Source organism: Zootermopsis nevadensis, unplaced genomic scaffold (assembly GCF_977971745.1).
Source record: "Zootermopsis nevadensis isolate Lab colony 2312 unplaced genomic scaffold, Znev_1.0 Znev_ptg000017l, whole genome shotgun sequence".
Classification (NCBI taxonomy): domain Eukaryota; kingdom Metazoa; phylum Arthropoda; class Insecta; order Blattodea; family Termopsidae; genus Zootermopsis; species Zootermopsis nevadensis.
In genome coordinates, this window is record NW_028259149.1 from 1,399,446 (window position 1) to 1,425,619 (window position 26,174).

At 39.1% G+C, this 26,174-nt stretch overlaps 1 protein-coding gene across 2 annotated transcripts in view; it reads right to left on the bottom strand.

The window, feature by feature from the left end:
• Positions 1-25,942, bottom strand: part of LOC110840376 (uncharacterized) — a 55,910-nt gene extending 29,968 nt beyond the window's left edge. Inside the window, exons 1-7 of one of the 2 annotated variants that reach the window (XM_022085351.2) lie at positions 25,793-25,942; positions 15,866-16,096; positions 14,385-14,510; positions 12,905-13,024; positions 11,146-11,274; positions 3,255-3,344; positions 65-108 (exon numbers count right to left, since the gene is read on the bottom strand). In XM_022085351.2, the coding sequence (XP_021941043.2) occupies positions 65-108; positions 3,255-3,344; positions 11,146-11,274; positions 12,905-13,024; positions 14,385-14,510; positions 15,866-16,073 (717 nt within the window). In that variant the 5' untranslated portion in view covers positions 16,074-16,096; positions 25,793-25,942. The remainder of the gene's footprint in view (positions 1-64; positions 109-3,254; positions 3,345-11,145; positions 11,275-12,904; positions 13,025-14,384; positions 14,511-15,865; positions 16,097-25,792) is intronic. The other variant, XM_087350001.1, reaches the window with a different exon arrangement.
• Between the last annotated feature and the right edge of the window lie 232 nt (positions 25,943-26,174).

Consider the following 26,174-nt stretch of genomic DNA (forward strand, 5'->3'; position numbering starts at 1 on the left):
GCGTGAAAGATGAATTATTCGTTTCTGTTTTAATTTGGCAATATACAAAGGACCTCTCACTTACCGGCAGTACGTGGTGGGATGGGGGCTCGGGCTCAACCTCGTCATCTGAGACAAAGAAACAAAACCTCGTCTTTAGTAACAAAGGATTCAGGTTTATCTGAAGTGGTAAAGGTTTCTGATTCAAGCCATAGAAGTCCGAAGTAACAACGTCTCTTGCTGGGGGTAGTTCAACGCAATGCCCCCATCTGCTCGAACCCCTGGGGGTTCTTCGGCGTTGGCCGTGCTACTCTAGACTCTGAGACCGGGCTTCGTTTCCTGTGCCCAGTCGACGAGGGCGGTCGATCTGACGACTCAGAGCTCTCACGATGACGGGTTAGATCATTACATCGGACTCCCCACCTTGGGATTTATTCAAATGTGGGGCTAGGCCATCTCAGGGGCCTCCACTCCTTAGAAAATTGTAGGAAATTCCATCCAATTTTGCTCCAAACCCCGCAGCTCTAACAACCTGGAGTTTTCATACTCTTCGTGCTCTACTTGAAGCCCTAGTGCCCCCCAGCAGCCATTTTTAATTTCCTTCTCCACCTCAGTCATTACAACCGCCGTGACGTATGAAGAACAGCTTTGGAGTTTGAGGTAGTCCAAAGGGTGTATCGTTGATTTAAGGGACAGTAGTGATGTAGAGTAATTTCGAAATCTTTTGGATGCAAATGGTGTAAGACCAGAAGGAAACCAAGCTTGTCTCGCGTATCTCAGAAGTTCTGATGATTAAGACTAGGTCTTCGTATTCCGATTTCTGAGGGACAAGGAACTACGAGGTGCGATCGGAAAGTTTCAAGACTGCGCGTATAAAAACCCGTACACTTATCTCAGGTATTAAATTCATCCATCACCCTCGAAGTAGTTCCCCTGGGAGTGAACACAACGATCCCAGCGCCGCTGCCAAGCCTGGAAGCATCCCTGAAAATCTTTCTTTGTCAGCCTGTCAAGCACCATCTGCGATTCTGGCTGAATCTCTTCTATCGTCTCAAATCTCCTTCCCTTTAGCTGAATTTTCATCTTTGGGAAGAGGAAGAAGTCACACGGAGCTTAGAAAGGAAGTTGGGGTCGTTTCTTGCAAGATCTTTGAGCTCCTGACAAACGAGAAGTCAAGTCGATTCTGCTTCTGGTCCTCAGACAGGATGCGTCGCATGTGGAGTTCTTCCTTTAGAATCAGCTGACAGGTCCCATAGCCTATCCCAACAATGTCGCACAAGTCGTTGATGGTACGACGTCGATCTTCGTGAATGGCCTGCCGAATCTTCGTAACATTTTCGGGCGTTGTGCTCGAAGATGGTCGTCCAGAACGCTCGTCATCATCGACAGAGGTTCGGCGATTTTTAAAACGTGAATGCCACACAAAAGTTTGTGCACGACCCATTGCGGACTCCCCAAATGCTTGCTTTAGCATTTCATAGGTTTCCGTAGCCGTTTTGGCGAGTCTTTGGCAAGAGATTCAGGCAGAATCGCAGATGGTGCTTGACAGGCTGACAAAGAAAGATTTCCAGGGATGCTTCCAGGCTTGGCAGCGGCGCTGGGATCGTTGTGTTCACTCCCAGGGGAACTACTTCGAGGGTGATTGATGAATTTAATACCTGAGATAAGTGTACGGGTTTTTATACGCGCAGTCTTGAAACTTTCCGATCGCACCTCGTATCATTAAAGTTCATTCTGGAAGTCGGATGGGCTTCGTGCCAAATTAATTGTTTTTATTTTGTATTGGGCCCAAACCAATCAACGGTTGAATGCTGGCTCTTCCTATCAGAAAACTCCGCAATTTGGTACCTAGTCATGACGGAATATCTGTTAGAAATTTGCGTTTTAAAATCATTGAGCTAACCTAAATCCGAAAATATGTTCATTAATACAACTTTACATGCGAAGAGACAGCCTTCTGAGACGTTAGAATTGTAAAATGTTTTCAGTTTATAATTATCTTACAAATTTAATGGAAATATATTGTGTTTCCTCGATTTTAAGACGAAATTTTTCACGTTTTGAAGTTTTTTAAATCCGGGTGTGTGCTATATTTTATGAGGTTTAAGAATCTATATATTTGTTGTCCTTTATTCTTGTAAACCTGCTACTAAATATAGGAAACTTCTTACAATCTATGACGTCTTAAAATCAAGGAGTAATGACATTCCCCAGAGTTATGCTGGTTAAATTTGGTTTTTAATTAATTTTGGGTTTCCTCCTTCAGCTGGTCTTTGTTAACAGGTTTTATACTCGGGCCTGCAATACAGTTGATGTTCAAGGCTTGAGACTTACGTTCTGTTACCTGATGAAGGCCCTAGAACCAGTTTCCGAAATGCAATTGGTTTAAGAAACTGGGACTTTAGACAAAGTCCAAAAGATTAGGTTACATTATCATCAGAACCGTATAAATTCAGGACTTTCACGTGAAGGTACTTTTTTGGTGACTTTGAAATAATAATGACAATATATATTATTTAAATCTTGTCCGTCTAATCACAATAAATTCTTATTAAATATTAAAATATTACAATAATTAACATTTAAAATATTTAAAATATTAAATGATGTTCTTTATCGAAATATTCGATTTTACATTTTTCACGACATGTTTCGGTTCCTAAAAGAACTATCTTCAGGTGTATATAATTATATAAAGATTCAAATCAATAATAACTTAAATACAATTTTTTTAAATACAATTTCTATATATTATTTTAGCGTACATTTTTATCAGATGTTTATCAGATATTAAACGATGTTCTTTTCCAGATTTTATTCCATTTTAATAACATATTCGATGTTGTTCTGTATATGTATATCATGCTCAATATGACTTTAGTGTGGGTGAACGTTTTTCTGTTGTTTTTGTATCAGACTGTAATGTAAATAATATAAAGACTAAATGAATATTAATAAAATAGAAAATAAAATAATATATTAAAATAATGAAATATAATTTTGAAACATACCAGAAATGAAAGTTGTAGAGGAGTTACATCTGTCTGGAAGTATTGCCGTGTTTGAATTTAAGAATTTATTGTGGTTAGACGGACAAGATTTAAATAATATATATTTATTATATCACAATATGACGCAACTTTACCATCTCACGAATAATGACAATGTTCGGTACAGAAATTTTTTTTTTTCAAATCAACCAGAGAATACGTTGTAATGGCGGATCCAATTTTGTACTCTGTCTTAACGAAAGTCAGTACTTTGAATTTGCTCACCTGCACAGATGGGGCAGCACTGTCCCAGTGGTATATATTGTTGCGATGGACACTCCACTTCCGTGCACACCACACCCTCACAGCCTGACCCTACGCCCAAAAAAAATAATCCTTTTAGAACATCTCTGGTACAACAGAAAACCACTGAGTGAAGTCTGTAAAACCACCAGACTGGCTAAAATAAAAGGATTCAGTCCACAGAAAACAAAAGCAGCGAATGGAACGTCTGACGAGATGATAAACAGAGCGTGTTAACGGAAGATGGGGGTCGAACCTCGGATATTTAAAGTCCCGGGATCTGTCATCTGTCTTAAACTGCATGATTCAAGGCCAGGGAAGGGGTCTCCTGCCCCCTTTAAATCGACTATCCACTTCGTCAGTGCAGCGTTACTATATTTGCTACGCTGCGTATTCTGAGCTGTCGTAACTCGACTTGATTCTGTTTGTGTTTCAATTGTGCGCGATCTTATTGTATCCTTTAAGCATGAAATTTTGATACGGCTACTATAAACGTTATTTGAATATCACGGCTTATTAATTCCAAAGGGTTGTGACGATTGTATGTTATGATTTTTTCGTTTTCATAATTAATATTCCGGACGGAATGCTTAGTTTTGTAGACTACATTTTATGTGTTCTCAGGTTAAAAATTGTCATGGCTTCTGTGCAGTTGGGTCCGTTGGTGAGTACTTGTGTCAATGAGATTTCGGGTTCTCAAGGCTGTTATATGAACATAATTCTCCTCTGGGTCTGTTAGTCTATCGGCATAATGGAGGTGATTAATAGCTGATTATTTTGGAGGCAAGAAATAGTGTAATGCTTGTAAACTACCAGAAAGACTGCCATCTTCAGGATTCATGTCAGGGACGGATCAAACTGAGTAGGTTTTCTTTACTTTTGAATCTGAAAAAGGGAGCATATTCTGGCCCCGAAACGTTGAGTTCTATCAAGATACTAGACGAAATATAAATTCCATAAATCCAATAATATTATTTTTGAGGTTTAGTCTATGTAACGAATCAACTTTCATGTTGGACAGTGGAATTCATTTAACCTGTTTGTTCCGGAATGTTATCTGTGACTTGGACAGAGACTAATAAACCACGTTTATCCCTGGATCATCTCCTTTCTACTGTTTAATAGAGATTGTGTGTTCCTCCCCCAAGAAATTAATATCTTCAGGAAGGAATCAGAAGCCGGTTTGTTGCAAAGTTGAAGAGAATTCTTGATGAAACATCTTCGTATTTTATATTATCGACTTTAAACTCGTCAGTCAGATGAGATTTCAGGTTCGAATAGCGACGAGTCCGAAGATGGCCGCGCCGCGTAATCTGGTGGAAGTTTATCGACGTTTCAGAGGACCAGACTGCCCCCGTATTCAGGGCATCTGGGTGTCAGGGTCGTTGGCTTCTTTTTTGAAGCTGATACAGGCTATTGTACTCAATATTTTTCTCCGGTATCTGACAATTGCAAACAAAAATATTTCTTCACACGAAACCCGCTTTGATGATCCCTGATAACCCCACGCAGTTAACTTTTAAGAATTTTTTTTGATAGAATTGTGTACATTGATACTCCTCGATAATTACCACAGTTAATTTTTGCTGTTTTTTTTAATAAAAGGATACAATAATACATTTTTTCTCTGAAAAACAAAATGGCTACGCCACGAGATTTGGAGGTCATGTTGAAAATATTCGGGCGTCGCACGACATTCAATGCCCGCCTGGTTTCAGACTTACGCCGTTGTTGCTCTCACCCACATCGTGTGAAAGAGACGTTTCTTTCCACGGCCAGTAACATGTGGAACGGAAACTCGGGGTCATGACCTCTAATCGAGCATCAATTAGTTAGCCAATTAATATGGTGACCCGCAAGGCTTACGATTTGTTTCTCCAATAACAAAGACCCGAGCAGTCTTGTACTTCTTGGACGATGGTATCGAGGGTCCCAGTCTCTTCTTGGCTCTGTCCTGGTAGGCATTCTGTGATTTTCCTCAGTCACAGTAGTGCCTGGAAACGGTGGATTCAATCTTGGGGGCTTTCCTTCACATTTCGATGAGCACTGAACAACCAATAAGGCGTCGTTAAGTAATAAGTGTTCCGAGTTATGTTAAGGCCGCCATAATAAAATCTCGATCTATCAGCCCAAGGGTCAGGACATCAAGTCCTGGTGTTGTGGACGGAGTTGGTCCCCGAAACGTCGATTTTTAACAAACTGACAAACGGCTGACAGCCGAGATGATTTTATTTCTGTTAGTCGCCGTTAAAGATTCAGATCGTAAATGTTGGAATTTTTCGGGAGGACCCGGGATCAATTCTTGGCCCGGAGACCGGCTATCCCGACTGAATTGTTTTCGTCAGTCCCTCCAGGAAAATGTCGGGGCAGTATCTTAAAGTAGGCCACGACTGCTTCGTTATTTATTCATTATCATCCACTCGTTCGCTGCATTTCCTCCTAACCGGACCGCCGGACGTCAGACTTCGACAATTTGTTTCACTAAGTTCCTGAAACATCGTTGCCTCAATTTGGGGCAAGCTAGGCGCTTGCATTGTTTACACTACATGTGAGAATAATCGGGAGGTCACATCTCCGTATGTTTTATCTTCGATGCTGTTGAAGAGAGTTTCAATTAAATTTCGTACTTGAGTTCACGCGAGCAAATGCCATCGATTGTACATAAACAACTCAGTGGGACGATAAAATGTTACTGACTGACGCCTGGAACTTCTGTTACAAATATTTTTCGGTGCTGTGAATGTTAAGTCACTTCAAAATGTCATGTCTTCCCGTCTGATTTCTAAGATCCTTAAGATAAAAAATGCCTGTTGTTTTGTATGGGTGCGAAACATGGTCTCTCACTCAGAGGGAGGAACACAGATTGCAGGTGTTTGAGAATCGGGTGTTGAGGAGGATATTTGGGCCTAAGAGGGAAGACGATGGGGCGTGGAGAAAACTGCACAATGACGAGCTTAAAAATCTGTACTGCTCCCCCCGTATTGTGAGGGTGATTAAGTCGAGAAGAATGAAATGGGCTGGGCATGTAGAGCGCATGGATGGGACAAGAGGTGTGCACCGGGTACTGGTTGGGAAACCTGAAGGGAAGAGACCGCTGGGGAGACCTAGACGTAGATGGGAGGATAATCTCAGGCAGGATCTATGGGAGATAGGAGTTGACGGAGACTGGAGTTTGTTGGCCCAGGACAGGGTCCGGTGGAGGACTTTGGTTAATTCGGTGATGAACCTTCGGGTTCGCTAAGCCATCTGGTTGGTTGGGTCCACTATTAGGGAAGCCTGAGGGAAAGAGACCTCTGGGGAGACCTAGACGTAGATGGGAGGATAATTTTATGCAGGATCTATGGGAGATAGGAGTTGAAGGAGACTGAATTTTGTTGGCCCAGGACAGGGTCCGGTGGAGGGCTTTGGTTAATTCGGAGATGAACCTTCGGGTTCCCTAAGCCGTCTAGTTAGTTAGCTGTTAATGTTAAAGTTGTAGGGCAGACTAGCCAAAAATAAAACAGTTGTATTCCTCGGAAGATTTTAAATTTCTCGCCGTTAGGTTGGTCATTTTAACACTCCACTCCAGTGAAAAATGGCTAGTTGAGAGTGAGCAATTTTCGAGTTCTGAGTAAAAAATATCTTTGTCGCGTTTCTCGTAAGGAATTACAGCCGATGTTTGTCAACAGTGGAACAATGGCTGCCTTAAATTTGTAGTTTGTTGAAACAGATATCCAACGAAGACTCTGGAACCAAATCATAGTTAATACTAATTGCTTCGATCATTGTTTCTTGTGTTTTTAGGTTATGATTTGGAAAACATTTGTCAGTGTATACGAGAACTTGGTAATTTTCGATTTAATTATTTCAAGCCTTGTAACGAGTAAGCAAACTTTTGCTATATTTTGAAATTAATTATTTGAACGCGTTTTTGCGTAGTTAATAGGAAGGCACTGCTTTTACTGTGTGTGGTGTTTTCTTATCTATCTCTTTGCTACGTACGTTGTTACGTGATAAAATTGCATGTGTTGATTTCCATGATGGTAGTTCATGAGAAGAACGTGTCATTTTACCTAGAGCTTTCAAAAAGCCGTGGCCATTTTGATGTTATTTATTCAAAAAATATACCCATAGGGATTCGAGGTGCATATGCAACAAACATTTCTTCGCATTCCAGGCATTATGGAAGGCATGCAGTAATATATTCAGATGTTATATTTATAATAAATGTTGAAGGCTAACGGGGCACGATAAATGCTAATTTTTATAGCTGTCAGCGTCTGTACGTTCACGTTTGATGTTCTCAATGTTTGAAAAAGGAATATACGGTGCATAAACTCGAAAATTGTGAAGAGACACGTTTATGATTGAATCATTTTGGTAAATTATCCACGTGACACGAACTCATCAAAGAATGGCAGTCAACGCAGGCAGATATTGATGTCACAGAAGCGACAAATAACAGTGTCCAGTTTATCTCGGAACCGAGCCTGCAATGTTCGTACGTGTCACGTTTTATATTTCTGGCCGACAAGTTTCTTCGTCATGAGGCAATTTGTACAGCCCTCAACTCATGCCGCTGTTGCTCAAACCTCGTTATCATTGCCTTTGTTTTTTTTTCCTTCTTCAAATTTGGCCCGTCATTGACACTGAGCTCTTAATCGTCGCTGGCATCTGCAGTGGCGACAGCAACAGCGGCGTATGTCTTTGTCATTTCGACCTCACAGTAAACCCATTTCTTATTTCACTTAACAGCGACGTTCTATAGTGAACGCAAAATAACTCCGAGCCCCGTTGACCGTCACAAATTGGAGGCGACAGCGCGTAAGGTGTCTTGCGTCCCTTTTACTGTGACGTAGCTCCGGCTCGCAGATATTTTGCATCAGTAGATACAAACGTTTCAGAGGAAGATTCTCAGACCAGGAATTCGTGATTACGAGATTAATAAACGCGGAGCGGACAGGCCTATATTTGAGATAGACACGTCTAATGTCAGAGGAACTGCGCAAAGCTGAAGTTAGACGTGGGGACGAGACATTCTGAACATGTTTCAAGTTTCGGATAATCAAGAACGTAGTGAAAGGGCATTTATAATGCGCATGAAGTAGGAATTCTGTGATAATATCAGCCGAAAAGAGTTCGTGATATCACAAAATTTTGTGGAGCAACCAGGGGAAATAACAGACTAATATCTACATACAGTAACCGGTGGAGGGCTTTGGTTAATTCGGTGATGAACCTTAGGGTTCCCTAAGCCAGTTAATTATATCTGCATTCTCTCAGACAAGTGAATCGACATCGATTGTCAGTCCAAAGAGGAGTCTAAAAAGGACCTTACCGTGCAGGAATGAAAAGCTCGAATACCAAAAACATAAATCGATCAATCGATCTACACAAACACAAGAATATCTTTGTTATTATTATATAATCATTTAGGCGTTAGGCCTAATGCCTTCTGTAACCTAATCCACTCTTCCATTTCTCTCTCGTTTTAGGTATTCATATACTCCTTGTGCCGAATTCTTCCCCATATCAGCCGCCCCTATGAACTAGGCAACCTTCAGAAACACCGCAGCAGACGAAATGAATCCATGGGGGTTCCAATATTATAATTTCCCCCCCCCCCCCGGGGCGGGGTGTTCGAACCTCCACCTCCCAAAATTTGTACCCCTTTCGCCTTTATTCTCCTTGGGGCTTTGCCCCCTGGGCCCCTGTTGCAGAAGTGTGAACCGAGATCATTGTTATATCACGTAACAATGTCCTTGGGCACAATTTTTGTTATTAAATCCGTTGTTGACGTCGAAGGTGATGTGGCGTGTAGGAAACCTCCGGAAGTTTGGTGTACTCCAGACGCTTAGTAACTAGATGGCTTAGCGAACCCGAAGGTTCATCACCGAATTAACGAAAGCCCTCCAGACACTACACACTTCAAATGACAGTGTTGCGATTGGTACTGAAATTTCATCGTCTTTCGCCGTCTCGCGCACAGAAAATAACCGGACTGTTACATAGATCGATGTCGCACGGAGCCCACTTGAGGTCAGTAGCAGAGATTACGTCAGCAGACACGGCCGGAACCCTGGACTTAACGCTTGCAGTTGTTTACAAGCCCAGAGGTCGTTTCGCAAAGGGACGATGGGGGTCACGGTATGTAACTTCACCTCGCGTCGGAACCAGCAGCCCTCGGGTTTGATTCTGGGTGCAGACACCGACTTCAGTTTCTGTGGCCTTCTTCACGTCTTCGTACAGAGGTTGGGGTTGTTGAAGAAGCCTTCCTTTCACACCCTCCCGATTTAACCCGAACACCCGCGGGTCGATAAGAAATATTAATTGTAACTCTGAGTCGTAAAGATTGATAAACCGTGGTTCGCACCGTGTCTCAGCCTTGTCCACCATTAAAGATTCGCAACTGTTGTTATACCCTTATGTTTCAAGTGTCCGCTTTGCACGACTTATATCGACTAACACATTCTGAATATGTCTCGTTTTATCGACCTATCGACACAAACGTAAATAAAAACAGTTGAAGAATAGAATCCACGAATTTACGTGCCGCGTAATTTTGTCCATTTCAGCACTCTTAGGAACAAATATTCTCACAATTTTTTTTCTCTCCAAATACCACAAGTCTTTGTATCCCCCAAAATCTGGACACCAAGTACCTTAGAAATGTTCCTTAATGCCTTTTTATACTATTTACAGGAAGGATGATGAAGGGCCCTGATCGTACAGTCGAATCTTTCTTCCCAAATCGAATTAATCCGCCTTATTTCGTGTCGTCATAAACATCCTTTGCTTGTCTGAATCCACAGATTGAGCCTAAGTCCTCAAACTTCAGCAAAAGAAAAAGAATTAGAACATTCAATTATCTAAGATTTGAATTTTTCACTGCGGTGAGTCCAAAATTGGCTGTCGTCTGGTTGTTGCGCCGTGTAGTCTGGTAGAAATTTACCGACGTTTCGGTGGCCCTTGCTGCCTCCATCAGTGCTCTGTCAATCATGGATATTAACTCTAGACTACATGGCGCTACAACCCAGAAGACGGCAATCTTAGATTCAATTATATTTTCGATAGAATTTGATATATACACGGGACAGAAACGTCTGTGTTGAATCACACAATCCGCTTTTGTGCAATAAAATCTTGCATAATGTGTCATTGTCCCCTCAAAGTATCCAATGACCTATAAGTCTGCATGCAAGAACACACACATGGTAACCGGACGGTCTGTCAAAAACATATGGGCGAGTTTATACACCAAAACACTGAAATAAGTTTTTGGGTCAGGAAAAGCTTCCTACCCTAGTTACAGCTGTCATTTCCTTCCCGAAATTCCGTATATTTTTTTTCCAAGTTTCATTAATTTTATTAATTGTCTCCAAAAAGAATGGTAAAAATATCTGATCCGTAGTGTTTAAACAGTACACGTGTAATCGTTTATATGCTAACAAATATCAAAAGTGAACCCATGAGCTCAGGGAAGATATTTTGAGGACTTATTATGAAATTCGCGCTTGATACACAGAGAATAATCGAAAGTTGTCGCTGAGTCGGAAAATCGGGCATTAAAATAGATCGATAAATCGAAAAGGATCTTTTTTCTGACGCATTTTCATACGAACGTATTTCGCTGTTTTTGTGTATAGAACTCGTCCATACATTTTTGTGTCAGACCTGTAAGTTTCACGCTACATACATCAAATAATTCTACATGTCTCTTATTTCCCTCATGAAATAATAATTATTAAAATCCTGAATTGAAATTTTGTTTAGGAAAAATTCTGTATTTTATCAGCAGTCTACAATGTTCAGTTCTCGTTAGTGAATGTTGTTGCCAATTACTGAATTCCCAAATTATTAGTAAATTTCCCTAATAATGACAGATTTCCCCGACCTGACGAGCAGGATCCCAGCCGTGAGCATTCGACGCGGCCCTGTTCACACTGGCACGAAGTGCAAACATCCGGTCGCCATGTTTCCCCGTCCTTGCGAGGTTGACCCTCGAACGCACACCCGCCCGCCTCTGCAAGAAAGACAAGCAAAGCCAAGCCAAGCTTCTAGATTCCATAAGGAAAGTCTTAGATCACGGGCCCAGCGAGATACAAGATCATTTCTTTCTGTCTGAGGTCTTTTTACCGAAAAAAGTTTGCCTCTGTCATTTGAATTTAGAAATCTGACTTCATGATTGAGCATCTGTGAATTGTGTTTAAAACGTAATAAAAGAAAAAAAACATCCGGTCAAGTATACATATAAGTCTTAATAATGCATTCGTTTCGGAAATATTAAAGTTAATTGATCATGTACAGGTCTGTTTTCGGAAATTATTTCATTAGATATCTTCGAATGTCCGCTATGAAAATGATATTTTGTTTAAAAGCATAACGTAAAATAGTTTTTTCCCACGTTGCGGAATCAGATTCAGAGTTAATAATAATAATAATAATAATAATAATTAATTTTGTTTAATTAAAGTGCGAAATTAAAGGTAAAGTTTGTCATTAGACTAAATTTGTTCCTTCCATAGGCGGATGTACTGAGAAACCGTGATGGTGCCTGTAAACAGACAGAAATAGTTTAAAATGCCACGTTTAGTTTAATAAGAACATCCTTTTCTCGTGCAGTCTCGGGTTTGCTTGAACCTCGGCTGCTATGACTTCCGATAAAAGTTTCGTAAATTTGAGATTGCCAATTCTGCTCGTCCTTTGGGGCATTTTAATTTCTTACCAATTTCATTATTTATTATTAAACGTCTTATCATTACTTTCTGTGTTTAGTGAAACGATACGTAACGCAGGCCTTCATGAGTGTTAACAAGACTGTAAAGCTCTAATCCATACTAGAATACACACATCCATTCTTTGACAATCCTGAAGTGTTGGATAAAAGATTACGCCAGTTATGTTACTTAGATAAATATAGCTTCGAACTGTGCATGTCACGTGGTATTGATGTTTTCCTGAAGAATGCTTTAGCTCTCTGGCAGCGCACTGGATTGGTACGTACGAGGTTATGCTATCGAGACTCGGTTAAGTTAATTTTCTTATCCTCCGGCCATGTTGTTATTTTATATCATAAAAGAATCACTACACCAAAGTTTTGTGTCTTTCGAAAATATATAATCATACATCATTGCATGGCCCTATTATTAGTGGCGCTAGTGTCGATCCCACCTCACAAGTTTGTTTATCCGTCATGTTGGTACTACCTACTGTTGGAAATTGAGAAGTGCGATTTTAAGGTAATCTTCAATGGCATGACGTCCTCACCAAATTTAATCCAAATCCGTCCACTGGTTCTCGAGTTAAATCATGCGGACAGACATTCTAACCTAACTCCGAGCTTCCCATTAGACATTGGTCTTGTTAGCAACGGAGTTTTTCATGAACGTAACCCCGTAAGTTGGCGAGGAATTGCTTTGGGGCTTATCAGGACATTACATTATGCATTGGGGTGAAGTATTCGAGGACACCAAAATGAACTCTCAGAGAAAAAAATAGGTTTTCCGCGATTAACGAAATGGTTACCAAACGCACACGTCTGTTGGCAACGTGTGACCTCAGACTCTCCCAGTGGGAACACTGCGTCAACAAATGCAAGCGTGAACCGCAGTCATGCCAATATTACTCGTTTACCACCAAATGTCATGACTTACCTGTAGTGTCAGGGGAAACCCTCGAGGCGCTGTCTGGACGCTTCACAAGGATGGGAACCGGGGTCGGTGAAGTTGGCTGCAGTGTAGGAGGTTGTGTCGGCGCGGGTGGAGGCACCGTCACTGTGAACATGGGAAAGTTTGTTCTATTAACGTTGGTATTACCTGTGGTTTGCTCTCAAACACCAGGGCGTAGAAACCGAACAATTTAATTTATTAACAAAATGAATGATATAGGACTATATGTCTTTGTGCGTATGAAGATATTTGATTTAGGTGGTGTTTTTAACAAATTCATTTCAGTTTACTAACAAATCAATCAGTCAGCCAAGGAACCAAAGCCGGATAGTGAAATAGTTGAAAGTGCTACAAAGAGGAACATTAACGTGGCTCTACACCTACGTTCCTTCTTTCAAATTAAAAAGAAAAAAAATGTTTTAGTGCTTTGCTAAATACCAATTTTCGAGGTTAGGAAACCATTAATGCTAAAATATAATAAACAACAAATTAAGTTGTTTGATACAGAAAGAATCTTGTGGATGCTGAATGTACTTTCAGGTGAGGAGGATTGTGTGAACCGAAATGACTGAGGAAACCCGTGAAGAACCTTATGCCATTACAGGTTCTCATGGGGGCGAATACTTCGATGTTAGTTTTCTGCTTTGTAACGCTATCGGACATGCAATGATTTCGGATCTGAGGATGGAGGTAATGTGTTCCTCCGCAACAGTGGTATCTGCCTAGAAGCCCATATGGCGTTACAAGCCAGAATACAAACATCGAATTCTTGGTCAAAATAGTCAAGGCCAGGGCAGACGCTTTCAGAAGCCCAGCAATAAATGTCGAAACTTGGGGTGATTAATTAATAATTAATTGGAAAGAATTTGGAGGAGGTATTATCCCAGCAGTTTGCCTGGGAAACTGAGGTAAATTACTACAATCTTCAGTCAGGGAAGCAGGTATCAGGGCCGAGATTTTAATCCGGGACCTCCCAACTGCGAGGCAGTAATGGCATGTTAAAACCTTCTCAGTCAGGGTACATGTAAGTATAACTCCGAGCTTATTTGGCCATTATAAATACACACAACGGGCAGGTACTGAGACAAAATCCAGTTTTTCCTCATGTACTACTGGATGTGAAATTACTACGTTTACACTGTAGAAGTAGCGCGTACTGGGTTAAGCCGTGTGTCTGTGTTTATGGTCATTTGGCTGTGTAAAATTCAGTGCATCAAAATACCAACCTATTGTGATAATATTAAAAGGGGAAAGAATTGTTCTCTTTGCCGTCTTGCCCCTATCTCCTGTCATTCGCTTCTTACTGTGACGTAACCAAAGCTCGCAGTTACTCGGCGTCTACTGTAAAGTAAGAACAAAAAGGCTGCCCCACTGTACGCCACGTAGGCTCTTGGGGGAAGAGCTCATACTTTAGCCACCGGAAGTGTGTGAAGTATAGACAGGTGCATGCTGTCACGTGACGTACCTGGAGCTTGAGTCGGCGATGGTATTGGTGATGCTGGTGGCGCTGGTGGTTCCGGTGGTGGCGCTGGTGGCTCCGGTGGTGGCGTGGGGCGTGTCACCGCCGTCGGAGGCGGAGTAGTTGTCTTACCTGTAACAAATAAATAAACCTACCTCGTTCTAAAGAGTTCATTTTCACAGGTTTGCTTTGTTTTAAACAAAATTCTTTCATTTTAAGAATAATAGTCGCGACAGAACGACCTTAAAATTTCGTAGTCATTTGTTTCAGTGGCCATCTTTTTCTACTGCACTCAAAATGAAAGGTTATGGGTCTTGAGGCCTGGTTTAACATTTCAAAAAAAAAAAATTATAGCGTCTGAAATGTTGATAGAAACGAAAATGTTAAACTTGAACTGACTTAAAAGAAAGTCCTTGTTCCAATCTCCGATTTCAGTAAATTTTTCAGTTTTTTTCAATAAATATGTTCGTATGTCATGTACGAGCCAGTGTAATAATTTCTTACGTTCACAGAAATCTAAACGTTCTCAATAATGACGTTAGGTGGCAGAATATTGTAATTTACAAGCGCTGCTACCATTAGGATGCTTTTAGAAGGGTTTGCAGTTTATAACGCAGTACGTAGTAAGACTATTTTAATTGTTCTTCTAATTTAAAATGGATGGGAGTGAATACGAGAGAAAGGAAGTAGTTAAAGGTAATAAAGAGATAAGGGAAGAAATAAATTGGTAAGAGACGAAGATATGAAATAAATCATTTCGCGTTTTATTTGAACGGGCGTTCTTAATAGGAACAAGCGAATGATGAAAGACAAAATTTAAATTATGTTTTTGCGATGTCTAGACCTTATGGACGTTTGGTGTAGGTACACATTTTTAGGTTATGCTAAAATAAAAGCAAGAATATTGAACACTTGTTTAATTATTCGACAGGTGCTCGCTTTGGAGACGCGATTCCGCCTAAGAATATCGTGATAGCTTGATAAAAGTTTGCGTAAGTTATCTTATTTACGTAAGTTTAATTCTCAAGTATGCAGATCATGTGGCCTTAATGTATTAAATAATCAATATACTTGCTTGTTACAAGGCGCATTAGCTCTGCGGTAGCGCATCGAACTGATTTTCACGCAGTCACGGAATGGAATCCTGATAAATTATTTTCAAGTTGTTTCCATTTCAAAGAATTAATATTTCTAAGTTTTATATTTTTCAAAGATCTTGTTCCGTTACTTCATTGTATGTCCCTATTGGAAATGGCGCTGGTATCGCTTCCACCTCGCAAGTTTGTTCCTTTACCATTTTGATATTACTGAGTGTAGTAAATTGAGAATTACAATTTAGGCTACTTCCCAATGGCATGACATCCATACCAAATTATATCCAAATCCGTCCACGTATTCTGTAGTTGTATCATTCGGGCAGATATCATCAGCCCAGCGTCCATTTTGTGTACATAATACAAACCACGCATATCAACTGCAATTCTTACCTGCATTTTCATATTCGTCGTATTCATTGTACTCTTCATAATATTCGTCATAGAAGTTGTTTTCGTTGTCGCCAGTTTGCCTGCCACCTGGCGGCTGCTGCGCAAGCACGGCCCTTCTGCCGGACTTTCGCTTTCCGTGCTGTTGAGACCTGCCGTGTCCTCCCACGACGAAGACCAGAAGAACTAGCAGCAAAGCCAGTCGTGACATCACGGCGGGAGGAGCCCTCCAGCCTGCAAGAGCGGGCAAAGCGCGTTTACAGTGGTCGCAGACGAACTCCGAGCTTGAGCTGCGACAGTTAGAGGGAAATGGCGCCGGGGGGGGGACAAGGCGGCAGGGAGTCTGTCTGAACTTGTATAGTGCAACTGAAAACAGTTATTTTCCTTTTTAGTGTCAAAACAGTTGGTGGCATTTTGATAATTCTGACTTTTACACTACACTTATTTTGAGGACGAAAGGTCTTCACTTCTATACCTTAATCTTAGCAATTTCACATTCGACAGTACAAAATAAAGGACTGGGTCATCTCTCCGTCTGTTACGCGGTCAGCGAAACTCGGACTTATTTTCCACCCGCTGTACAATGAACGCCTTCGAGAATCGATATAAAACGTCCCAGTGCAGAGCCTCGTGTCATCCAGTTGTGGTTAGCCAAACTTCCGATGAACAATTCTGATCAGCCCATTTGTGCTGTTTGTATAATGATGAGTTAGAAGGTTTTTGAAACTTGGTGTGGCGATAGGTTATGAATATGTCTGCAACATTTGCAGGGAACACGGCGATGTTAGTTTGGGTGTACACCAAGGCGACTAGAAAGTGCAAGTCGTCTTCAACTGCTCCCATTTTCTGCTTCAGAACTACTAATTGCAAAGTTACGTTGCCCTGGAGGTGGCTTAGGAACACTTATAAAAATGCAGACCGAGTGTTATCCATGGTATACCGTCACCACGGCGCGGCGCAGCGCGGCATCAGGGTGGCCTGGTGATATAGACAAACGCTGAGATAACAAGATAGAAAAGTGAATTCCATACCTGAACACGATATCCTCGTGCGTTCTTTCCAGGGTGCATTTGTAGGTATTAAATGCGCCTTGTTCGGTAGTCCCCAATTTGGCTACCAGATCGCAGCACCTCAGTGTCCACCTCACGACTTTCCTCATCCGCCATTTTGTTATCAAGGCTTGTAGGTTATTCAAAAGTACAATTTTGAGGTCGTGAAGAATGGCACAATGTCTACGTCAAATGTCTTTTAAATCCGGCCGATGGTTCTCGAGTTTAATCGATTGGACAGAAGGACGGACAGCCAATACCTGCCGATTATGCGTTTTCGCTATGCATTCCGTGCAAATAGCACATAATAATGAATATCTAATTGCGGACAGTCGGCGAGACGTGAGGTTTCGGCTGCAAAGCTAACAGCCCCTTCAACGTATTACGAAATGTTATGTTCTATATTCTAAAACTGTAACTGGTTATCTTTACTGCTTTATAGATCATACTGATGTATGCTAATGTATATTTAATATTTATATATCTTAATCATATATAAACTATTGATGAGACGTCGTAGCTCAGTCAGTAAAGCGACTGGCCACTTGACGACCGTGGTTCGATCCCCGACAGGGGAAGAGTATTTTTCCTCTAGCCTCTGCGACCTGACTGCCTCTGGGGCCCTCCCAGCCTCCGGTCCAATGGGTACCGGGGTCCTTTCCCGGGGGTAAAGCCGGCCGGGGCGTGATGCTGACCACTCACCCCATCTAGCGCCGTAGTCAAGAATTAGTAGGAGCTATAAAGCCTCTCCCCCAAAGCGACCTACAAGGCGTGTATTGGGTGTCGTCATAACGTCAGATGAGATGAAACAGACATGTAGCAGGAATGGGGTAACGTGAAATTCGTACGAAATACTGCATTTGTTTTTGAATTTTCACGGAGGTGAAATTGTGGTTTGTGGTCTTTCCTGTTGTAACGCCGTGTAATTTTTTTTACCGAAATTCAGACGGACGTAACGCCGCCGTCCTCAGGGTAGAAGGCGGTGCTTATCTCCGAAATATTGGTAACCACCTACAAGTTCGCATGGCAACACTGCCCTTAAGACAACAGCCCACAAAAAAGTACTTTGAGTAGGTCATTTTTATGGCGGATTGATATATCACAGGACGTAGATTCCATATAAACGTGTGCTCCTGGTGCAGGACATAATTATAAGTAACACATCTTTTGAAAATGTTTCAAAATTTAAGAATCTGGGAACAACAATAACAGATAGAAACGAGGTCCATGATGAAGTTAATAGTAGAATACATTCGGGGAACGTTTTTATCCAATTCAAATCTGTTATCATCTCTTTCGCCATCCAAAACACTGAAGATCAGGCTATATAAAACAACAATTTTGCCTGTTGTCTTGTATGGCTGTGAAACATGGTCTCTTACCTTCAAGGAAGAACGTAGTTTACAAGTCTTTGAAAAAAAAGGTGCTCAGGAGGACATCTGGACCTGGGAGGTGTGAAAAAAGTGGAGATTTCTGAATATTTCATTACGAGGATCAGCGTGAATTGTAGGGGTCACCTGGCATATCGAGGATAGTGAAATGTAGGAGACTCCGATGGGCTGGACATGCAGCACGCACGAGGGGAGAAAATGGGTGCATATAGGATTTTGGTGGGGAATCCTGGTAAACGACCACTGGGCAGACCAAGAAGGAGATGGGAGGATAACATTAAGGTGGATCTTAGGGAGGTGGGCTGTGAGGATGGCAAATGGATGGAGTTTTGTCTCAGACTCGTGGCTGGTGGCGAGCTTTGGTGTTGTCGGTGTTGGACCTACGGGTTGTACTACCAGTTAGTTAGTTTGTTAGTTAGTTAGCATGCTCCTGGTTGCTCGAATTTTATTATCACTGTTTTCTAATGTCAAATTTTACAAGAGTTCTGTCATTTGCTTAAGAACCTCGGGTCTCGATGATGCTGAAGTCTGATGACTTCTGTCCAATTTGGACAGAATATAAACTAGATGCAACCTAACCTAAACAAATGTCTCACAACATGAATTAAGAATCGTTCACAATTGTTGTACATTTAAAATATTTTTCAGAATTCCATTTACTGGATATTAAGAGCAAATTATATTCGAAGATGGCTGCCTTATGCGTTGTATTGCCGTATAGTCTGGTAGACGTTTAACGACGTTTCAGAAGTCCTTGCTGCTTCCATCACAAGGTCAGTGTTGGTAGTATCAAGCACCTCTGAAACGTCTGTAAACCTCTGCCAGACTACACGGTGTTACAACGCAGAAGACAGCACTGAAATCGCACTTAGGCATGAAATAGGGGACTCTCTGAAGTAGAGTCTTTTTTGAAAACCCAGTCGCTCAGTTAAGAAATTTCTCCTTTAAATCAGGGGTCGGCAACATTTTTATTTCCGTGGGCCGCATTGGTTATAGTCGTTTTTTTTGTCGAGGGTAGTAGAACACAAATTTTAATATCATGGACAGTAAGTGAAATTATAATTCTCTAACGTGAAGTTTGTACCTGATATTCACTTTAAAAAACTTTAAAATAGCTGTGTTTTTCCACCAAACTGAATTTGTTATAAAGATTAAAGATTTGAATAACGCAACGATGCATCTTTCCCAAGTAACGCGGTTCTAAGATTATACACCTCTTTCTATAAAATTTTGTTTTATAAGTTTTTTTTGTCATTTTTGGCTTACTATATCATTGTTTCGTGGTAGCAGACAATTTTACCCTTTTCGCATTGGCTAAACCCAAAGTCTTCCTCTAATTGTCATGTCTCTTCCAGGCATTTACAATGAAGTCCTCTGATAGACTAGCAGAGTGGGGCCGCCGTGTTACTGTGAGGAAATTCGACAAATGTTACATTTCTTATCAATTTTCTTAACCCGAAGGGTCGGAAGTCACAGGAATAAATATTATCCCTCAACCCAAGAACATTTATTTGTCGGGTTCGATTCCCGGCGGTGCCCGAATTTATAACTTGTGTTGGGCAAGGCCGTGGTCTAGGCAACACGGATTTTTCCTCCGTGGCATCCCAACAATTACTCCATTCACACACAGAAGAAGGCAATGGCAAACCACTTCTGGATCATCTGCCAAGAACGTATATGAACAGGTCCCAGTCCGAGAAAAGGATGGAAGGATCCTGTTCATATGGACCTGTCGTCAGACAGAACACTAAATAAATAAATAAATAGTATTATCTGTCGGTCACATTGGCCGCGCTGTCTCAGGCTTGGGACCGTGGGTTCGAATCTCACTCAAGGCATGGATTTTTGTCCGCGTGTTTTTGTGTTGTGCTGTCCTGTGTACAGGTAGAGGCCATGCGAAGGGCTGATCACTCGTCCAAGGGGGCTACCAAATATCTAAAGAAATAAAGTTAACCTCTATAAAAGGCGGCCAAGACCCACACTGGGTTGTAGAGCCAGAGATGAGACGAGTACCGAGTAATTAGCTTCAAAAATATTCTTTATAAATTTAAGCATTTATCTTGCATGAATATAAATGAGGTTAGTTGTACCATAAATCTGTTAAACTCTGAAACACATTACACAGCAGCAAATTAAACATTTTGGTGAGATTTCATTTATAAGAATGTGCTTAAATGAGAATTTATATCCAGTCTCTTAAGGATGATTCTTAATGGGACATTAATTACTCCTGATAATGGAAATACCGAATGTTTTTGTGATAAAAAACCTAACTTCTTTATATCAATAATAGTACCCGCGTGCAACTGTCATTCTATTTAAATTAAATATTAAACTGGGAACCAGTCGAATGTCTGTAGGTTTCAATTTTAGCCTCTAAAGGAACTAATAAACTTTCAGTATTGCAAATCATAAGGACGAGAATCCCTCTCGACATGATTACCATACCAATGACGTACGAGACACATATAGTGTTACAATCCGTATCCCATAAGGTCGAAAATCGCTTAGCAGGTTTACCGTGGCAAGTGTTATAATAACATTAGTTTACACAGAAACGCGAAGGACATTGCTTGTTATGTTACCAGAATATTTGTATTTTTACTTTGTTACGTTAAATACAAAATGATCTTCTGATTTTCTTATCTCATGGGTTTGTTAATAAAATTTAGCATCAGATAAGATGGAGTTATGGACAGACAAATTTCAAAGTACCATATTAATATTCCCCTTTGGAACAGAGTTAAATTACGAAAATGCTGAGTTGTGTTAGTAGATAAAGAAGTCACGAACCGGGTACCACCCAAACGCAGGTCACTTGAAATAACCTTCAGTGTTCAAAATATCCCTATGAAATAACTCGGCTCCATGTGGACGTATTATAATGGAATTTCTCCTAAAACCCATACTCTAACGATGATACTCTAAAGACGTTTTAGGTGGGCCCTGTGTCTTCATACACAATTTGAACATCTGATGAAGTTTGTAGCTACTAATTATATTAATTTTAATTACATATTGTTCGAAATTATTAACATAATTTGCTTTATTTTGACATCTAAGAAGCACGGTTCAAAAATGGTAGGTTCTTTGTCAATTTCCTTCGATTATCTGTAGGCTTTAGCAGCTGTTTATAATCCCTCATTTAATGTCAGTAACTAAGTGTTTCGTTTACTTAATATATTTATGGGTTTACTTTAGTTCTCAGAATAACAGCTTCGATCTTACTGATTTATCCACATTTTCCATAAGAAGGTGTTACGAAATGTTAATATCTCCTGAGTGTATTCACAGTCGATATTATTCACAGTCGATATTATTCAGAGTCGATATTATTCACAGTCGATATTATTCAGAGTCGATATTATTCACAGTCGATATTATTCAGAGTCGATATTATTCAGAGTCGATATTATTCAGAGTCGATATTATTCACAGTCGATATTATTCACAGTCGATATTTTGCGATACATGAGCAAACTCACATAAATATTATCGAAGGTTATGTCATTAGGTTAGTACATAATTATATCTGATACGTATATAAGTTTAAGAAAAACCTTCAAATAAATCAGGTGGGCCAGTATAATCCCATATACAACGCATGGAAAGTTCTCGATTCTTATTAATCGATTGATCTTGTAAGACAGAACGTTCGATCTTACAAAATGTTACCACATGAACAAACATAACAGAATGATTTATGTACGTCCTGCATGAATAAAATGTTTTCGTCGACAAAATGAGATTTTTACTTTTATTCCAATGATTCTGTGTTTGAGATAGTATAGTTGCGTTATATTGTGATATTAATTAAAATAATTATATAATTATACTTCACAGACTGGTATAAACATCAATAACACCACCTCAACAATAATGTTATATTAATAATATCTAGACACAACTTCCATAAAATATACTGAGAAAGATGATAAAATTATAAAATTGTAAAAACTATAAATAATTGTAATTTGAGTTTAAAAGTTTATAATTTACACCTGATGACGGTTTGATAAATCGAAACATGTTGTGAATGTTCCGATGTAAATCGAATTGCTCGATATGGAACATAAGATGATATTTTAATTATCTTATCTTACTATTTTATTGTGATTTGACGGTAAACAAATATAATAATTATTTTGATTCTGTATTTGTCTCTACACTTACACTTACATTTAGAATTTTAAACACCGCGTCTGAATATATGGGCAAGGTAAATATTATACATTCGATTTTAATTAACACGATTATCCCTTTGAAGCCAAAGCTCGAAAGAATTATATTTAAGAATTCAGCCCGCACCGCGAAGAAAACACAAGACTTTACCGTTACAAAGATCAATTGGTTAACGCTGTTTAATGAAATAACAGATATTTATTTTGAGCACAGAGTTACCGATTGCTAAGGAGGGTGTTACATATAGTTACCACTGGACTATAAATAGTTAGGACGTATTTACATTTAAGAAAATTGTCTCTGGAGTTTGTGTATCATTATTTAGCCTTTAGTGGACATAATTATAGTTGTCACACGTATCAGAAATTCATTGAGTTCTAATTGGTTTGTTTAAGACTGTGTCACAAGCAAAGTAATACAAGAATCGAGATTTTATTATCGATATTTGTCACTTCTATGGAAAATATCTAATACAGTATGTATTTAAGTTTTTAGATGTTTTCTACTTTTGAAGATCAATTTTAAACACACCTGTACGAGTTCTTGCTACAATAAACTATCTAAATCGAAACTTATTTTACAATTATTTCGTTACAACGAAGGCCCATTCTTCTTCCGAGGGCCTAGGGTCCGCTTCGTAAGCAAAGAACGCGGAGGGATACATAAGTTCTGATATTTGTACTGTAACTTCAGTAAATGTTGCACATGAAAACGTCTGATTTTCATTGGTGTTTTACAAGTTGAAGTATTTATTAATTTTAATAAATAATAATACTGTTTTTTTTATTTTGACACGTGAAAAAAATATTTTGTAATTTTTCTTGGAATCGGGAACCAGTCGGAATTTTTTACATTCAAATTAATGAGAATTTTGTTTTTACATAAACGAGTTTTCACTTTAAATAAGAGTTTTAATTTTACAAATTACTTTGGTAAATCTGAGATAGGTGTGTTTGGTTTTGTTGATGGCACCAAATTTTGGGTGTTTTGGGGGTATCAAAATTACAATATTGTTTAGAATGCAGTGGAAAATCTTAGGACTACATCGCTTTCCGCATTAAACTCCTAACAATTTCCTGGTTACATACAGATTAGTGTAAATTAACAAAGAAGATGAACTGTTTTCAGAATGCCAAACGTGTTTTTGGAATATCTACACAAAACTTTCGAGAGATTCGATATGAGACATTTTCGGCCGGTCCTCCGTGTTCATAGTCCACATTCGTGTCTCTTCAGGGTTTTTCGCACTTTCAGTGAGACATTTGAGGGTTTTTACGGCGGTGAAGCTGATAATATTCTGTCGAGTGCTTCTACAAAGTCTTTACAGCATCAAAATCTGGAAGAACGTAATAAAACTATCATTGTTTTCCGTTTTTGGAAGAAAGAACGTTTTAGAGAACATTCACGCACATCGAACCATTTCACTACTGATATGATAAATTATTTCTTAGGAAATACAATTCTAAATTAAAAACTTACCGACATGAGGGCCAGTGGTCTTCTGATATGAAGCCATTTCAGTTTTGAGGAAGTCAAATTTGAAGTTAAAGCAGAAATCGTTTACAAAATGTAGTTTGTACTAAACACCCAGGACACTGCTGTCTTTATTATCATTATTATCCCATTTATTCAGCACTTTATAGGGTTTTTACTTCTATGTACCTGAGACAAACCTTACCTCTGAGATAAATAGTGCAACAGCTATTTCCGAAATACATTTTTTTAATGTGTTACATGTATTATATTATTATTATTATTATTATTACTACATATATTTATTTTTACAGTCTATACACAAAACTGTTTTAAAATAATGTTGTTAAAATTATTTGTACAATAGTTTTTAAAAATATATGAATTGATAAGCCTGATGATGATGTGGTAAACATCGAAACATGTCGTCGAAATCAAAAGCGCTGTGATAAATGTAATATTATACGACACAGAAAAGCGCCTAAAATATAACATAATGCAATTTATATTGTAAATGTTATAAATAATTTTAAACAACATTATTTTAAAACAAGTTTTGTGTATAGACTGGAAAAATAAATATATGTATTGATATAACACAAACATGACGCAATTAAGATATAAAATATTATTATTATGTTTAATGCAGCGGTTCTGAATTAGGGGGCCACGTAATTCTGGCGGTACGTGAGGAAGGATGTTGCATAAATTGTTAAATATTTAATAAATAAAGTTTTTTGTCGTATTTATGCATTACGACCACATGTAGTTCGAGCCAAGTGTCGTCCCCATTAAAAAGGGTACGTCGACCGAAAAATATTTCGAATAAAAGACTTTTTTGGCCAAAAAATCTAATTTTGATTTTCTAATTTCGAATCAGTATCTTGGGGTTATTGTTATAACCATTGGCACAGTTGTATTTAAATAATATATAAATTTATGTAGAGATAATGCAAAAGTTTTAGGTGTTGAATCCGTTGATGTGGTAGATCTGTAGATTTTTTCTTATTCTTTCAAAAATTCTTACACAAAAATTTAAATATAGACTTTTAAGATGGTAAAGTTGCGTCATATGGTGATATAATAAGTATATATTAAATCTTGTCCGTCTAATCGCAATAATTCTTATTAAATATTAAAATATTACAATAATTAACATTTAAAATATTTAAAATATTAAATGATGTTCTTTATCGAAATATTCGATTTACATTAGACCATCATTTTTCATGTTTCACGAAATGTTTCAGTTCCTAAACGAACCATCCTCAGGTGTATATAATTATATAAAGCTTCAAAACCATAAATAATTCAAATACAATTTTCATACATTATGCTAGCGTGCATTTTTATCAGATTTTTACCAGATATCAAACGATGTTCTTTTTCAGATTTTTATTCCATTTTTAGTAACACACTCGATGTTGTTCTGTATATATACAATTTATTTATATAATTATATACACCTGATGATGGTTCTTTTAGGAACTGAAACATGTCGTGAAACGTGAAAAATGATGGTCTAATGTAAATCGAATATTTCGATAAAGAACATCATTTAATATTTTAAATGTTAATTATTGTAATATTTTAATATTTAATAAGAATTTATTGTGATTAGACGGACAAGATTTAATATATAGACTTTTAATTTTAACAGTTTTAAACCTTTTGTGTGTTATTTATTATGAATAACAAATATATTTACGTAAATTTTGACTTTTCACGTATTTACTTAATGTTTTTGATTCGACATTTTCAAAATATCTGTTCGTTTGTCGGCCTCTCTTACGTTACAATGGCGCATGCACCGGGGAGTAAGTTCAGAAATTCACCTTTTGGCGTGTTGACTGTTGGCTCTCGCTGTTGGCACAATCACTGAAGAACTGATGATGCTGCTGGGAGCTGCAGGCTCTGCGGGGACGGACGAAAGAGACTCAGAAAAACAGAGAAAACTAAGATGGCAGCAGATGCAATTAAAACATATTACTCATCCAAACAACTGTTTCTTCAAGCATTTCGGGACCCGCTGACGATTTAGTGTGATAGTGGCACACATCGCTTCTATTTTAATTGATTTTTATTCACACATGTGTCTGTCCGTCTGATCATCGTCACGTGGTACCAGCTGGAAGCAGTAAAATAATTGAATAGCACGTAGCGTGGCGAAACACGCGTGACCCGGGGTTGCTCAGTCGGTAAAGTGACTGCATGTGG